The sequence below is a fragment of the Hordeum vulgare genome, chromosome 7H (assembly GCF_904849725.1).
Source record: "Hordeum vulgare subsp. vulgare chromosome 7H, MorexV3_pseudomolecules_assembly, whole genome shotgun sequence".
NCBI lineage: Eukaryota > Viridiplantae > Streptophyta > Magnoliopsida > Poales > Poaceae > Hordeum > Hordeum vulgare.
The window spans coordinates 378,494,950-378,513,027 of record NC_058524.1 but is presented as its reverse complement, the minus strand read 5'-3'; the positions used below and the strand labels follow the sequence as shown (position 1 = coordinate 378,513,027).

Sequence of the window (18,078 nt, the reverse complement as noted above, 5' to 3'; positions counted from 1 at the left end):
TTTGAACCTCAGTGCCAAGGATTCATATAATCATGTATGTCATTCCCTTTGTCCTTCGGTATGTTACTTGCCCGAGATTCGATCGTCAGTATCTGCATACCTATTTCAATCTCGTTTACCGGCAAGTCTCTTTACTCGTTCCGTAATACAAGATCCATGACTTACACTAAATCACATTGCTTGCAAGGCTTGTGTGTGATGTTGTGTTACCGAGTGGGCCCCGAGATACCTCTCCCTCACACGGAGTGACAAATCCCAGTCTCGATCCATACTAACTCAACGAACACCTTCGGAGATACCTGTAGAGCATCTTTATAGTCACCCAGTTACATTGCGACGTTTGATACACATAAAGCATTCCTCCGGTGTCAGTGAGTTATATGATCTCATGGTCATAGGAACAAATACTTGACACGTAGAAAACAGTAGCAACAAAATGACACGATCAACATGCTACGTCTATTAGTATGGGTCTAGTCCATCACATGATTCTCCCAATGATGTGATCCAGTTATCAAGCAACAACACCTTGTACATAGTCAGAAGACCCTGACTATCCTTGATCAACTGGCTAGCCAACTAGAGGCTTGCTAGGGACAGTGTTTTGTCTATGTATCCACACATGTATCTAAGTCTTCATTCGATACAATTATAGCATGGATAATAAACAATTATCTTGATACAGAATTATAATATTAACTTATTTATCATTGCCTCTAGGGCATAATTCCAACACTTTGTGTTTCCACCGAGCCTTGGTAGTTCGCTACTGCCCCAGACACATTGGTTGACCGGCATGTATCCTTCTTAGTTGTTGTGTCTGTCCCTACGGGGAAATGTCACGCGATGTAATGGAGTCTGTGTAGCTTGCTACGACTCGTCTACATTCGCTGATGACCGACACCTGCTTTGCTGGTTTATGTATACATGTATCTGTACACTCGAGCCACTTGAGTTTATGACTAGTTATGTCGACCCGGGTTCTTTGACATTGGAATGCTAGCGACACAAATGCATACGTGAGTCAAAAGGCCCAAACGGTCCCGGCTAAGGTAAGGTGGCAGCTGTGGGGTTAACTGTGCGTGTGACCGCAAAAAGATGTGATGTGTTATAGGCTGGATTCTTATGGCTTAGGATCGGGGTCCCGACATCCTGCGTGTTTCTGATGATTGCTTGCAGTGTCTCATCATCATATTCATCACTTCCTTCTAATGGAGAAGGGACTTTGATGACTTTGCTTGGGCTGGGTCTGTTTCCTCTTCCAGCAGTCATCTTAGTCTTCAATGGTGTTGGTGAAGACTTTGTCTCTGAGCTCGTTGCAGAAGGAACAGAGGAGCTGGAGACAGTAGGCAGTTGCTTCACAGTCTGCTTGTGTTCAGGCTTTGAGGCCTATTTGGTTGTTGAGGGTTTTGGTGCAGACGCAGGCGCAGCCTTCTAAAGCAATTTCTCCTGAGGCTTTGAAGCCTTTGATTTCTTTGGCACAGGCTTCACTTGAGGAATGGTCGTGCCAGAAGTTTCAGCAGCTGACAAGGTGGCTGCGGCAGCAGCAGCAGATTCTTCATTAAATTTCCTCACAACGGCTTCTGCTTGTTTCTGAAGCTTTGACAAGTGTTTGGTCTTTTTCTTAGGATAATCATCAATCGTCTTGAGGCTTGAAGGATGGGCATTTTGATGATCCTCGAGAGGAGGCCTTTTGCCAGGTGGCTTAAGAGCGAATTTCTTCGCATACTTTGGAGTGACGAATCAGTATTCCTTCGACTCCTTAGCCCACCGGCGTTCTATCTTTTGGAGCATTATTTTCCTCTTGGGCATTGTTTCTTGCTCATCTGGTGTGCAGTATTCCAAGTATATATCCTCAGGGATATCAATGGCAGTGTTTTGTTCAATCTTCTTGCCACCCTTTTGCTTCCTATCATCTTCCATTTTCTTTAGTTGGGGCTTTTGCTGAGGAAACTGAACTCTTGAGGATTCTGATGACACTAGCAGATTTTCTTCAAGAAACGCTGCAAATGAGTTAAGTTGATGAGAACCTAGAGATTCATCAGCTGACATTTTTGTACATGTGAACAGAGTATAGTTGCGAGGAATTTGGAGAGGTCATATGCGTTCTCAGATTTGAAGAAATTGAAAAAAATTAAAGTTGAGGAATTTGACCAGTGGGTTGAGGAATTTGTCTAAGCACTCTCATCTTGGGTTCCAGAGTTGTACAATTTCGAAAATTTGCACAATTGAGGAACCTCGTGAAGACTTTTAGTTGCTTAGTGAAATTCATCAACAGTTTGAGGAATAAGCAGTGTTTGAGGAATAGAGATTGATAGACACTGAGGAAAACAGATTCCACGAATCTAAGGTAAAATAGTAGATTGAAAGGGACTGTAAAAATAGGGTTTTATTTACCCTATATAGCACGCACGAAGAACAGAAGAAGTAGCAGTAAATGCTCTTCGGTGCGAGTCCACTGCGCCCTAACTTGGCGACAGAAGACGGCTACGGCGGCGGCGGACGAAGACGGTCCGGTTCCGGCGTGATTTCGGCGGCGGAGAGGACGAGGCAGTGAAGTGGTTCCTCGCCGGCGACGAAGCTTCTAGTGGTGGCGCTAGGTCTTTGTTGTAGCGGAGAGGAGGTCGAGAGAGAGAACGAAGAGTTTTGACCGGAGGGGTTAACGAAATATTTATAGCTCAGGTGAAAACTGTCCGGACGATTCTTTTGGACCTAACTACCCCTGCTCTTTCGTCTTCACAGGACACGTGTAGCAACCGTTTAAAGCGGTGGAGTTCGTGCTTATCTGGTCGTGGGAAGTGGGGTTCAGTTACTGTGTAACAATATAAAAATCATTTTTGAGGATTTGAGGATTTTGTTACAAAATCATCAGCTCACAAGGACGCGGTGAGGATATTGAACAAAGTTTCAAGTAGAACGCATATGAAGAATTGAATAGACTGGGTGAGTATAGCATAGAGGGGAAGAAGGGTCCGATCACATTCACTTAGATGAAATATCAAGTTGAAGAAATAGCTATAAGTGAATGATGTTGAGGACTTTGAAGTCAAAGTCTATATATATATATAGGCAAATGAAAATCATCAAGTGTTTTTTTTTGAAGATTTTGATTAACTTGAGGATTTTGTGACAAAGCGTCATGTTGATGATACCTCTGAAGAAAATCAACTTTGAAGATAAAACAACTTTGAAGAAAATCAACTTTGAGGAAAGACAACTTTGAAGAAATTCAACTTCAGGAATTTCAAGGTTGGGTGGTGGCGTGACCCACCGTATAAGAATGATGATTTCAGGCGCCGCGTACAATTGTCGTAGGGCCCTGAGAACCAAATTCTTTATTAATTTCCTCACACTAAGAGTGATGTTCTTCATTGGTTGAATAAAATCGATTCTTCGTGTGTTGCACATCTAAGTCATCAATTTTGCATAAGTGTTAGGATGTGTGCATGTTTTTACAAAACATTTGAAGATTCTAAGATATTTAGCTCACACCGCAACTTGCAAAACCTTTTCTCATCCAAGGGCTTGGTGAAGATATCTGCTAGTTGATCGTCAGTCTTCACATGGTTGATGAGGATATTGCCCTTGAGGACATGGTCCCGAAGAAAATGATGTCGAATCTGGATGTGCTTAGTCTTCGAGTGATGTACTGGGTTGTATGTAATCTTGATTGCACTCTCATTGTCGCAGTAGAGAGGCACATTCTTCATGTTGATGTCGTAGTACTTGAGGGTTTGTGTCATCCATAGCAATTGAGCACAGCATGAGCCAGCAGCAATGTACTCAGCTTCGGCAGTGGAGAGAGAAACGCAGTTCTGCTTCTTTGAGGAGCAGCAGACTAATGATCTTCCGAGGAAATGACATGTGGCAGAAGTTGACTTGCGATCCACACAGTCACCAGCATAGTCAGAATCAGAATATCCCACAAGATGAAGATTTGAGCCCTTGGGGTACCATAATCCTATTGTTGGTGTGTGAGCTAAGAATCGAACAATATGCTTCATAGCCTTATGGTGTGATTCCTTCAGTTTTGCTTGAAAACGTGCACACATGAAAACACTAAGCATTATATCTGGCCTAGATGCACACAAATACAGTAAAGAGCCAATCATGGAGCGATATACCTGCTGATCGAATTCTTTACCGGTTTCGTCAGTGCAGAGGTGGTCGTTGCTAGGCATTGGAGTCTTGGCACCTTTGCATTCATGCATGTCGAATTTCCTTAGAACATCCTTGAGGTATTTCTCCTGTGATATGAAGATCCCATTGCGTTGTCGACGAATTTGAAGACCTAAGAAGAATTTCAGCTCCCCCATCATAGACATCTGATATTCTTCACTCATCATGTATGCAAATTCATCACTGTAACGTTTGTCAGTACAGCCAAATATGATGTCATCGACATATATCTGGCACACAAATAGTTCATTATCATAGGATTTTGTGAAAAGAGTTGGATCGAGTGAACCAGGTTTGAAGCCTATCTTCATGAGGAATTCCTTCAATGTGTCGTACCATGCCCGAGGGGCTTGCTTGAGACCATAGAGCGCATTTTTGAGTCTGAAGACTTTGTCTCGATTCTTTGGATCCTCAAAACCTAGGGGCTGAGCAACATATACTTCTTCCTCAAGCTTACCATTGAGGAATGCACTTTTCATATCCATTTGATATAAGATAATGTTATGATGATTAGCATAAGAAAGTAGTACTCGAATAGCTTTAAGTCTAGCAACAGGTGCAAAAGTTTCATCGAAATCAATTTCTTCAACCTGTGTGTAGCCTTAGGCTACAAGTCGTGCCTTATTACTCACCACTTGACTATCCTCATCTTGCTTGTTTCGAAAAATATACTTGGTGCCGATGATATTGTGCTTGCGAGGATCTGGTCGTTTGACGAGCTCTCATACGTCATTCAGCTTGAATTGAAGAAGTTCGTCTTGCATGGCTTGAATCCACTTCGGTTCCATGAAAGCCTCAGCAACTTTTGAAGGTTGTGTGATAGACACAAAAGAAGAATGTCCACAAAAGTTAACTAAGTGTGAAGCTTTTGAGCGAGTGAGAGGACCTGGCGCGTTGATGTCATCGAGGATTTTGTCAAGTTCTACTTCATTTGCAATCCTTGGATGAGCTCGTTGAGGATTTCGACTGGGTTGAGGAATTGGTTCTAGAGCAATTTCCTCAGGAGCGTCTTCTTGATTTTCATCGGTGCTGGGAATGATTTCTTCAGCAATTTCCTTAATGGGAACAATGTCTTTAGTAGCTTTGAGCTTTATTGCTTCCTCAGGAGACAGCTTATCTAGATCAGGAGGCAATTGCTCTCTTTGCGAGCCATTAGTTTCATCAAACCGCACATCTACAGTTTCAACAACCTTGTTGTGATAGGTGTTGAAGACTCTGTAGGCGTGCGAGTTATTTCCATAACCAAGCATAAAACCCTCACGTGCCTTAGGTGTAAACTTTGAGCTATGGTGAAGATCTCTAATCCAACATTTTGCACCAAAGACTTTGAAATAACTTACATTGTGTTTCTTGTCAGTGAGGAGTTCATATGAGGTTTTCTTGAGGAATTTATGAAGATATACCGTGTTAATGATATGGCAAGCAGTGTTGATTGCTTCCGGCCAGAAACGACGAGGAGTCTGGTATTCTTCAAGTATAGTTCGTGCCATCTCAACCAGAGTCCTGTTCTTTCTTTCGACGGCGTCATTCTGATGAGGAGTATAAGGAACAAACAATTCGTGAGTAATACCAAGTTCATCAAGATAATTATCAAGACCAGTGTTTTTGAATTCAGTTCCATTATCACTCCTGATGTGTTTGATCTTGACGCCAAAGTTCGTCGAGGCCCTTAAGAAAAATCGTTTGAAGACTTCCTGCACTTCAGTTTTATACAGAATGATATGCACTCAAGTGTATCTGGAATAATCATCAACTATGACAAAGTCATATAAAGATGCAACATTTGTTAGTATGGCATCAACTATGACAAAGTCATATAAAGATGCGACATTTGTTAGTGTGGCATAATGAGTAGGTCCAAATAAGAATCTTACCTCACATGCAAGGAGCAATTTGTTTTTGGCTAACGAATAGTCAATCCCTATGCGCACACACACATACACATGAGAGAGAGGGATATATAGAGAGAGAGAAATCTAGTTCTTCCACAAACTAGAGCACAAATTACTGTGACACAAATCAGATTTACCTTCCCAAGTGGCACACACATTCAACTATGAGCTGACAATTTAACAGTATATGGTTAACAGTGAACAAAAGCAATTGATGCATTTTTCCAAGTTACAGTGTCATCATAGCGCAAAACTCACCAATGAAATTAACAACAAAAGAAGCTTAAACTAGCTCAACATTTCTCACACATGTACTCCTATATTGACAAAACATAAAGGAGAACTTGAAGACATTTGATCTCGAATGATCTTTTCAAGTTCCCAAACATGACTAGCAAGTCCAGTTCCCTTCGATACGGTCAAGTGATACTGATAGAAAAGAATCATGACTTCATCATGTAGCCCAGGAAGATCCCGATCAAAGCTACAATTACGACAATTACAAAGGAAAACCCTCCACCGCGCCTCTTGCTGACTTCCCGTCTCATCATATCCTGCCACGTAAACAGCATAGCAAAACTGAATCACAGATTCGTGGCAGAAGGATAAATAGTAAACAAGAATTGTTTCAGACAAAGATTTCTATTCTTCTATTAGCTTTAGTATAAGTACTAGAAGAATAGTATGCAGAGTCTACATTTTAGGTAGGCATCGCTATATTATACAATTATATTGCCTAGCGACATGAGGTTCATCTATCTGTCTATTTGGCTTCATTGATGCGCCACTATTTCTTCTATTTGCCATGCTCAAGTTCTAAACGGATTGTTCATATTAGCATGCAATAATTTAAAACAACACTTTGACATGTTCATTGAACAAAGCTATTTCTCTTACAGCCAAAGAGGTTAGACATGAGTTCAGAAGTTCCTAGCCATTTCCAAACGATCCTCAAAACCCCTGCATCTCTCGGCTTTCTTAGGTAGTGCATAGCTTAAGTTCTACTCCCTCCTTCCCAAAATGTAAGGCGTGTTTGACTTTTTTGGTCTTCGACTATGATTTTCACTTATAGTATGTCTACAGAATTAGTAGAAAGCCGTATGAAATGAAACTATTCTGCAAGATAAATACAACGATACTATTTATACATGCCCATTCCATACAATTTGTTATATATTAGTGGTCAAAGTTGTGTATTGAAGACCGTGCAAAATCAAGCAGGCCTTGCATTTTGGGAAGGATGGAGTATGCAATTTCATTTTCTTCATTCACCTTTCCTAACAAGGATTTGAGTAGATCAGGTAGCAAACTAGCAATGTACTTATTGAGGTTTCTTATCAATGGTGGTTTGGTAGAAGTACTAGTGAGGTTCCAGAAGTGTGGAAGTTGGGCAAGTGGTTATTTGGGTGGCTTTTAGTGGAAACTATTCTGCATCACTTGGTAGATCAAGGACTGTAAATACCACATTTATGAATTTGTATAGTGAAGATTTTAATCAAAATACCAAGAGACAGCCCAGTTTCAGGTTGAGATACATAAACAAAAAATTACTCAACGGTAGAGAAAGAACCAAAGCAAATGACGTTATAGTCCATAAAAGAAATTTTAATGCTGTTTCAATCTTCAGAATGCATAAATTGAGAAGGAAACCTTTGAAATGTTATGTTGGAGCTGCAGATTCTCCAGCATGACTAGTAACGAGCTGAGGTAGCGAAAAAACAAACAGCATATATATGCAGGTTGCTCTGGATGTCGTTTTATTTTGGAAATATGTATTGTAGAAGTTCTTTCATGTTTCCAGCTTTGGCATGGGAACAGCAACTTAAAACAATTCAGTGTTGACTAGGTTGGGATCAACAGCCAGTCTTGCAACAAAGTTACAATTCCAGCTTGGCACATATACCTTTGAAAACCTAAGCATGTTACATTTATTTACAGTTTCAACTATGGAGCTTTCATTTTCATCAACTTGAGAATAAACAGGTACATCCATTGCTACTATTACTATCATTCAGCATATTACTACTTCATACTTTTAAGTTCCGCTTAGCCCATCTGTAGGTTTGGTCCTCAACTCAAAATGCCCAAAATACGTCGCAAGGAAACAAAAGGGATGAAAATTTTCAAAACAGAAAATGATAGGGAGAAGAAGAAAACTAAAGCATTCACAGCAGCTTCATACTTTTAAGTTCTGCTTAGCACCAATTGAATTTAGAATTTTAAATTTCAGATGATCATAGATGGTGGCATCTAAGTAGGTGCTTAGTGTTAGATAAGTTCCAAAACTTCAGATAAAGCTTCCACTATGAAGCCACAGTACTATAAGCTAGAAAGAGAACATGCAGTACTGCACTCACTAGTTCCTGTCTAATTTTATGGTTCTGTTGAATTGCAGAATTCTTTTCTTCGGTCAACTTGGAGATCAAAGCTCCAGCCTGCAGAACAAACTTGAGAACGTAAGATATTTCATATCACGAGAACTAAACCCATAGCCATTATTAAATAAACTAGATGATACCCGCGCATTTCTGCAGGAACCTTGTTAAAACAAATGCATAAATAGGTGCTACAGAAACAACTAAAACTAATGCAAATAGCAAATTTAAAAATATCTAGGTTTACATTTTAAAAAGAATGGAACATACAAACTATGTGACAAAATAATGCATAAAAAGAGAAACTATGTGGCAAAACAATGCATAAAAAGACGTGTGACTTGATGAGGTGCCATGGTTTTCATGGATAGATTAATACAAAAATAAGTAACTTATGACCACATGCATGCTTGCTGATGTGGCAAGGCTGAATGGAGAGGAATCATAGGTGGTGGGTTGCAAACTATTTAGGAATAGAGGATGAGGGAAGAGAGCTAAACCACAAGAGAAGTCAATAAAATCGCATGAAACTTGTCGTGATACAAGATACCAGTAATCTCTCCCTAATAATAAAGCACCGATGGCTTTTGTCGTCCGTCGTCGGCACTTTTGCACAAAAGTCCCTCCGCTTATGGGTATTCAACCCGCAATCCCTATGTAAGTGGAAGAAAACGTTTTGTCATCCAGCCCCCTCTCCTCCCTCCCTCCCTCCCTCCCTCCTCCACCCATCCAGGTCGGTTTCGCCGCTTTGCTCCTGCTGACGGTTCCGTGAGAGCGACGCGGGGCGAGGCTACCACCAACCAACCACGGAGTGGGCCGACGGAGCTTTGATGCGCCAGGCGCGGCCTCCCCCCGTCCTTTGATGGGCAACGCATGCGGCGGTTCCCTTAGATCCAAGTACCTACACAGCTTCAAGCACCCCGCCTCCCAGCGCCACGACCCCGACCGCGACTACGACCACAACACCAACACCAACCCCGCCGCCGCCGTCGACTCCCGGAAGAAGCAGCCCGGCACCAAGCCGGCCGCCAAGACGAACGGCCACGCGGCCCCCGCGCAGCCCGCCACGGCCATGAGGCGTGGCGGGGCGGGCGCCCCCGCCGACCTCGGCTCCGTCCTCGGCCACCCCACGCCCAACCTGCGCGACCTCTACGCGATGGGCCAGAAGCTGGGGCAGGGCCAGTTCGGCACCACCTACCTCTGCACCGAGCTCGCCACGGGGGCCGACTACGCCTGCAAGTCCATCTCCAAGCGCTCTCCGGGCCTACAGATCGAGCGGCGTTGGATCGAGAGCAGGACGACGACTGCAGGGCTGCGAGAGGGCGAGGAACAGCAGGGAAGCAACGGAGGTCGGTGCGAGGCGAATCATGTCGGGATCCAGTGCATATTGTAGGCCGGGGGGGCTGCATGACTACCTGCTCTGGCAAGGGGAACACGACAGTGGTAGTGGCGAGGAGTCGGAGGCAACCGTTGTCGTCGGGGCAGGGAGCTCCTCTCCTCTGCTTTGGGCGCGAGGCGGATGAAACACTTGGGCTACAGAGCTGCGTGGAGGGGCCAGAGAGTGGTGCGGGTGCTGGATGCGACTTGGTACAGGTCCCCGGTGAGATGGCGATGGCGTAGAGGGGGTCTGGACACCGGCGGGTCCTTGGTCGACGACGCTCGGGCATCAGGCGACCATGGTCGTCTCTCTGTCGAAAAAAAGAAGACATAGAGAGCTCCTAGAGAAAAGAAGCATGGGAGAGAGAAGAGAGATGGAGGAAGAAGGGGAGGGATCACAGACGACGCGGAGGAGGATGCCTGACTGAGGAAGCAGCAGGTTGTTGTCGTCCATATCACACAGCGCGCGATTTCTTTGTGGTCTCTAGGCTAACCGCATGTAATCCATCAACTAAATGTATTATATTCTTATAAGTGCAACCAGCGTTCAAATTTATTTGATTTTGAATTAACAAGGTTGACTATACATTATGTGTTCTCAATACCTTGATTTGACCATCGTAGAATTGCTAATCCATTGGAGCGCACCGGCACTTTCTTACTCTAGATGGGGAGCCACCAACCATGCCCCGATGACCCGTGGTGTGTAGATGTGTAGACAGTACGACGAGGATGTTTCAACGGACGAGGAGGAGCTCACTATTTCTAGGACGAGGAGGAGCTTGCGATTTCTAGACTCCTCCTGCCCGACATGCCGACACACTAGGAGTACTAGGGTCCGATGTTTTATTTGTACATGCTCCCGGTGCAACGCACAGGCTCTTTTGCTAGTCAAATGTAACATAATGCGTAAGGCCACGTACATGTTCAGGAAACTAACATAATTATGTGTCAACAAAACATTGATGAACTTATTATTGAATATCACATACTGGAATAACTGACCTCTAAAGATTTTTCTTGGGGATCAATGCGCTCTCGCAGTGCCTGCAGTGAATGCAGAATCAAGTAATTTTCCCTCAACAGCGTGTGAGTGTGTGTTTGGGGGGGGGGGGGGGCAGTGAAATGTGTGGGTGGAAGTTCAACAATCATGACAACTCACCCTGGTGAATCCCCCAGCAGGACCATCTCCATTTTCTGATTCAACCCTAGATGGGGAGCCTTCCTCGGATTCTTCAGGAACTGGAGATGGTGGCTGTGGAGGTGCAACATAGGTGACTCGCAATTTCACCTCTTCAATCTTATTTCCAGATTCCTTCATAAACTGCAAGCCATTCAACAACACGACCAATCAATCAATACAGGTGTACCACCAAAGTCAGTCAACTGAGAAGATGGATACAACTGAAACAAAGATTTTATTAATCCATCGACTGATGCCTTGGTTCTCATATAAGTAATGCCACATTTGATTCCTTAAGAAACAAATCAAGAGGGAAACATTACCATCTCTCCCGTAACATCCTTCACATTTATGCCAGAGGGTGCGACGACGCTCTGGACTAGGAACTTATCTTTGCACTGCATGTCAGGTGGGACTTCTCGCTGTGCTTGCATTGTCACTGCAATAATACATATGAACAAGTATAACCAAAAAAGAAGATAACTTGAATACATCAAGAACACTGGGGGAGCAAATCTACAAATCACAAACCAACAACATCGCATGTAGATCGCGGCAAGACAACCCCTGTGTTGGGCCGCACAGAGTATTTCTTTGGGCTTGTAGTTTTCACCTGAGACAATGAAAAGAACAGTAAATATAAAGCTCTTTGAGTTCATGATTTCTTGCAAGCTTAGATTGAAGCGATTCCACTGCAAACCGTTCCAATGATTTCAGTGCCATTACGCAGTTATACACTGGAAGGTTTCACCTCTAGCCATCGAATGGCGAGAAAAAACAATGAAATAACCTAGGTACACAAAAGTAATCAAGAATTATAAGCCTATGGAATCGGTTGTGCGCGAACGTCCGCATGCGTGCCTCATAGCGCGCCCGGTTCCGAACTGTGCAATCACTCGGCTGCCGTACACAGCGTGTCATGATTTAAGTCAGGATGATGCCATGGTGATGTGTTTGGTGCACAGTGTGTCGCGCCGTAGCACTGTCCTAAACCTATACCACGAAACACACCGATGGCTGTATTTTGACAACAATTAAACAACCCATACAAATGATGATTAGGATGTGCTCCCTCCGTTCCAAAATAAGTGTCTTAAGCTTTGTACAACTTTGTACTAGAGCTAGTACAAAGTTGAGACAGTTATTTTAGGACGGAGGGATTAGTAGTTGGCACCGTATGCCAACAACATAACCACCAACTCCAAGGTGCATGCCATCAAATTCAAGGTATGGACATCAAACAACATACAGACTTGAACAACGAAATCATAAGAATGACAGGCAATTATGTTCTGAGAGAGAAATAGCTCTAAACTCTTTAATCTATACAACTAGTGAACACAATATTTGGTTCTTAGGCATCATATCACAGAGACAATTTTCCAGATCACTGATCAGGTCAAATCCAAAGACATGATTCACGGAAACAGAAAATCGCGAATAACAGCTGTGACATGCAGATAGATGATATGCCACACCGAAACGTACAACGCATCAAAGCATCCATGGAACTGCTCCTGTTCTAGGGTTCCAGGACGATCCGTACGGAACAAAAAGATCAGCCAGAGATTTCAGGAAAGGACTAACGGACCTTGAAGGCGATGTAGTCGTCGCTGAGATTCGACAGCTGCATCGAGCACGAGATCTGCTTCTTCAACTCAACTGCTCAAGAAAAACAACAGACGAGAATCACAGACCAATCGATCCACGGCGGTGGAAGAAGAGAGCAAAAAAGGAGATCTTCTTCGCAGAGGGGGATTTGCGGGGGGGGGGGGGGGGGGGCGTACAGGGGAAGCGGAGCTCGATGGGGTCGATGCGGAGGAGCTCGCCGGCGGGGACTGGTCCGGGGGAGGCCATTGCCGGAGAGGGGGAGGCAATCAGACAAGGGAGATCTCGGGGCGGTGGATGCAAGGAGGGGAGGCGTGGAGGGGCGACAAAAGAAGAAACGTGGAAATAAAGAAGAGAAGTGCTGATCTGGCTCTGGTTTTCCTTCCAGCAATTTTGTCTTTGCAGTTGCACGCACACACGCTAGGCCAAACCACCTTATGTCATACTGTAAGAGCATCTCCATACTGTAAGAGCATCTCCAGCAGTTAGGTCCCCGACGTGAAATAGCGTCGTCTACGGGTGGGCCGATGAAAAAATTGCATGGGGCTCAGGTTTTCAAGCACTCATCCAAAGATCGTCCAAAATGTTTTTTGAAAAAAATAAAGTCGGTCCAAATTTGATCATAACCGAATCAAATTTGATCAAATTCGAATGAAATTCATAGTTTGCATTAAAATTTGTACAAAAGTGAAACAAAAACATAATTAAATATAAGGGCAGTGCTCTGCGCCGGCGCCGGTCGAAACTTTCGGCCGGCCGCGCGCGGGCCGCACGATCCACCAACCCCCGCGCATCCGCACCGTTGGATCTTCATACAACATTTTCCTTCCCGATGCAGCAAAAATTCGACGCAATGCAACAATTTTTTCAACGGTTGCAACAAAAAACAAAAATTATAGCAAAAAAATATCTACGTGATCGTAGTAAAAAAACGAAGCTGATGGTGCGTGGTAGCAAAAGTCAAACGTCGGTTGTAACAAATATCTACGTGAACGTGTATTCAACTTTTTTAGTGAACGGTTGCAGCAAAAAATGATGTCGTTTGTAGCAAAAATTAACACGGTTGTAGCAAAAGTAAAAAACATCGATTGTAACGAAAAATCCGACGAACTGGAGTTGCAACCAGAATATGCAGCAAATATGGCGTTGGTTGCAACAAATTTACACGAGAAAAAAAGCTGCATGGAAAACGTTTGTATCAGAAAAACAACGGTTGCAGCAAATTTGACGAAAAAATGTTGCAAGCATCTGCAAGCGAGGCGCGCGGCCCGCGTGCGACCGGCCGAACGATTCGGCCGGCGCGGCGGGTGGAAGCGTTTACCTAAATATAATTAACTAAACTACATCGCCGCTGCCGCTTGAAGCCGTCGCCTTCTACATGACGAGAAGCTTATAGAAATTGGTGTAGTCACCGTCATCGCCGTCGTCCTGCCCTCTGTCGCCGTCCTTGTTGCACCCCTGTCCTGGGTCGCCGTCGTGAACGGGGTTGGAAGGCCTTGACGCCTCCTCGTCGTTGTCATCGAGGATGACGACATCGCCTTCCTCGCGGTCACGGGGTCCAGCGGCGATCTCCTCCAGGGCGTGGCGCCTGGCGCTCCATCTCCTCTCGGACGTAGCCGTCCTGCGCCCATTTGAGGGCGGTCTCGGCGGCGGCGGTCATCGCCAGGTACTCCTGCTTGACGGGAAGGAGTCTCGGCTCCGTCTTTGGCTTGACGAGGTGGGAGGAAGCATCGGGCTCGTTGATGATGATGTCGGCGCTGCGTGTGCACCGCCCAGCGGCGTCTCCTGCGGCTCTAGCTTGACGGGGAGGAACACCGATGACCCAGAGGAGCGGGAGCGGAGCCGGACGACGAGGACGGCGCCGTCTCCATCCGCCTTGGCGTCTAGGAGCTGCCACGGCGGCGGGAGAAGGCGGGTGGCGATGGGTACTCGTACCTCGGTGAGTTGCCGCCCTCGATGTGCTCGAGGACGGCCTCTAAGGTGCGGTCGGGGACGCCCCACCATTGGCGGCACCCCTCGGAGTTGTGGCGGCCGCGGGGTTTGACCCCGTTGGTGGCGGCGAGCTGGACGGCGTAACGGCGATCGAAGTACGCCGTCCACAACATGTTGCTGATGGGGGCGTACCTCAGCAGGTTGCGCAAGCTCTCCGGCAGCGATGACCGGATGCATGCGATCTCCGCCCGCCGGTCAGCTCCAGTGGGTGGCGGTGGCACGAAGACTCTATCGACGCTCATCCTCCATGCCCCCGGCACCGGCATGTCCGGCGGCTCCGAGTAATCCGCCTCGTAGAGAAGGCGGGCCTCATCCTCGCGGAGGTGACGGTGGCCGAAGCCATTGGCTGCCGCTCCATCACCGGGGAAGCGTTCGGCCATCTTTTCAGGGGAGAAGGAGGGAGAGAAGATGCCGGTGATGAAGAAGGAGAGGAGAGAGCGTCGATGAGAGAGGTGTGTGGCCACCGGTAGGGAGGGGGCACCTTATATAGCCGCGGGCGAGCGAGCACGCGGAGCGGCGCCGTATGAATGTGTGGCAGGAACTAACGGGATGTGCATCACCGGGACGCGCGTCGCCATGCCTTCACTTCGCTGGTTGTGAATCAATGGAAGGCTGACCGGCGGCGCAGCCTTCCCATTGATTCCCGCGGGAAACAAGGCGATGAGGACGACGATCGCGCCCCCATTTGCTGACTCGGCGGACCCATAGTTTTTTCGCGCCAAAAAAGTTTTCGCCGGCGCCCCCAGGTGACCCCCGGTGCATTGGGTTCGGCCTAGGACCGCCGAGGCCAATTTCGGCCCGAGCCAGCGAAAAAGGGCTCCTCGGACGCCACTGGGCTGTTTTTTCCCGCCGACAAAAAAAATGGTCGGGGGGGGGGCTGTTGGGGGCGTGGCTGGAGATGCTCTCACAGCGATATAACATCTTTTTATCCTTTTGAATATGGCCTAAGAGACCCTAAAAAAAGAATATGGCCTAAGAGGTCGTTTAGGCCATTTAAAAGATTATTACCTCAATCATCCTTGAACTTGCTAGCAGGTAAAAACGTAATCATCAAAAAAAAGGGAGATACCACCTAACCATTACCCTCATGTTAGGGTTTCTCTCCCCTCGGCGGCGACTTGCTCGTCACCGTAGGGTTTCGTCTACCTTCACTCCATCGACACCGACCACCGGTGTTCGGACCGATCAAGGGGCGCTTTTAGTAGCGATGTCCGGTCTTGGCTCTTTGGTCCGGTTGTTTGGGGTTTGCTAGAGTTTTGTTCGGCACCCATTGAATCTCATCTCGGGTGAGGGAACAAATATGACTACAAAAGCTTCAAGTTCGAGAGTTCTGTTGGACTTTGAGGCTTTAATGAGCGAGCTGGGCCTTTGGGAGGAGGACATGGACGATGTGGTGGTGGAGAAAGAGGAACCACTGCCTCCGACTCCGACTCGTTGGATGGCCATAACGCGAGTCCATACAAAGAAGAAGTACGACCAGTTTGGTTTTTTAAAGACCATGCGAGCAACATGGGATCTAGCCCACATAGTACAGATCCACCCGCTCGAGGAGAACCTTTACACTCTGCAATTCGCATGCCTGGGTGACTAGGAGCGCTTAATGGAAGATGGGCCCTGGAACTACAAGGGAAACGCGATGATCTTGGCTGAGTATGACGGTTTCACAAAACCATCTTTGATCAAACTTGATACATTAGAGCTCTAGATGCAGGTGCATGGTCTCCCGCATGGTTTCTATCCTCTACTCAAATCCCTGGCAAGGAAAGTTGGGGAGTTCATATATGCACAACCCAAATCGCAAGACTTTGAAGGGAATTTTTCAGAGTAAGGGTTCACATAAATGTGTTCAAACCTCTAAAGAACGCGGTCAGTCTGATACAAGAAGGGCAGCGTCACATATTCAAGGTGAAGTACGAGAGGCTCCCGGATTGGTGTGCGGTCTGCGGCCATCTGGGCCCCAGTACAAAGAACGCGGGGATGGCATCCACATCGAATCAGCACTTGTGTTCAAGGAGCTACACACTGAGTGGTTCAGAGGCGCTGGACCTAGACCTGGCCAAAACCACTTCGGCGTAAGGGGAAGCCGTGGGTAGAGGTGTCGTACAGACAGGGATGGGTAGAGGAGATGCATCACTAGGGGAGTACTCTGAATCAACGGATGTTGGGGACACGACGATGATCGATATTGAAGGCAATCGCAAACGCCCGTAGGGAAGAACACTACAAATCCTCAAGCGGCACACCCTCACGCGCACGTGGCACCTGCACGAGTGACCACCACATCATGGAAGACCCAACTTATGTTAACTGCGCCCACTCCACCTGCGAGCTCCGAGCTCGCAGCAGGATCTGAAGCGCACGAAGACTGGATCGGTTTCAGACAAGGTGCCAAAGAGTGCTACATCAAGCAAGAACCAAGACCCAAAATCGGCGTCCTCCAACAAGGAGGGTTGTTGGGTGAAATGAGTACCATCTGTTGGGACTGTCGTGGCGTGGGCAATGCTACGGTAATCAACGAGCTTCGCGATCTAGCTCCTATTCTCTGTATCGTTGAAACTCAAATCGAGAGAAGTAGGGTAGAAGCACTTGCTGGTACTTTAAACTATGATAATTGTTTCACAATAGACAATCAAGGTAGAAGGGGGAATAAGAATATTTTGGAACAATCCAATAAAAATCGATATTGTGGGGTACTCGGTTTATCACATAGATTGCACCGTTCTTGATCCTCGTAAAGACCCATGGAGGCTGACATGTGTGTATGGAGAAGAAAAAACACATCTCCGGCATCATACGTGGACCGTGTTAAAAATATAAGCTCTTTGAGCGCCCTACCATGGCTATATATTGGTGATTTTAACGAAGTGCTACGTCCGAATGAACAGGAAGGAGTAGGTCAACGTTGCAATGCGAAAATCCAAGTTTTTCGAGACACCGTTGTGTAGCATCCGAAGTATGTCTAGAGGGGGTGATTAGACTACTTGACCAAATAAAAACTTAGCCTTTCCCAATTTTATTTGTGGGGCAGTTTTAGCAATTGTAACTTGTCAAGTACACCCTACACATGCATGTCTAAGAGTATAGGAGCAGAAAGTAATGACATGCAACTTTAAGTAGAGGGTAGGGATAGGAAGATCAAACGCAGAGTTTGACACGTTGATTTTTGGCGTGGTACCGATAGGTGGTGCTATCGTACGTCCACGTTAGTGGAGACTTCAACCCACGGAGGTTAATGGTCGCACGAGTCCACGACGGGCTCAACCCATGGAGAAGCAACCTTGTCTATTCCACCATGGCATATGTCCATGAAGGGCTAGCCTCACTCGAGGTAAATATTCACGAAGTAGGTGATCTCCTTGCCCTTACAAACTTCTTGGTTCAACTCCAAAACACGAAGTAGGAGGCTCCCAAGCGACACCGACACCTAACCAATCTAGGAGGCACCACCCTCCAAAAGGTAATAGATGCGGTA

General features: G+C 46.1%; 1 protein-coding gene across 1 annotated transcript; it reads right to left on the bottom strand.

Annotated features, from left to right (window-relative positions):
* Positions 1-6,262: 6,262 nt before the first annotated feature.
* LOC123407531 (vesicle-associated protein 1-2-like) lies at positions 6,263-13,018 on the bottom strand. The gene is made up of 8 exons (XM_045100691.1): positions 12,794-13,018; positions 12,598-12,668; positions 11,538-11,619; positions 11,330-11,445; positions 10,986-11,147; positions 10,829-10,870; positions 8,429-8,506; positions 6,263-6,625 (listed from the first exon to the last, which is right to left on the bottom strand). Exons 1-8 carry the CDS (start codon positions 12,861-12,863, stop codon positions 6,515-6,517), a joined length of 732 nt encoding a protein of 243 aa, XP_044956626.1. The 5' UTR covers positions 12,864-13,018; the 3' UTR covers positions 6,263-6,514.
* Between the last annotated feature and the right edge of the window lie 5,060 nt (positions 13,019-18,078).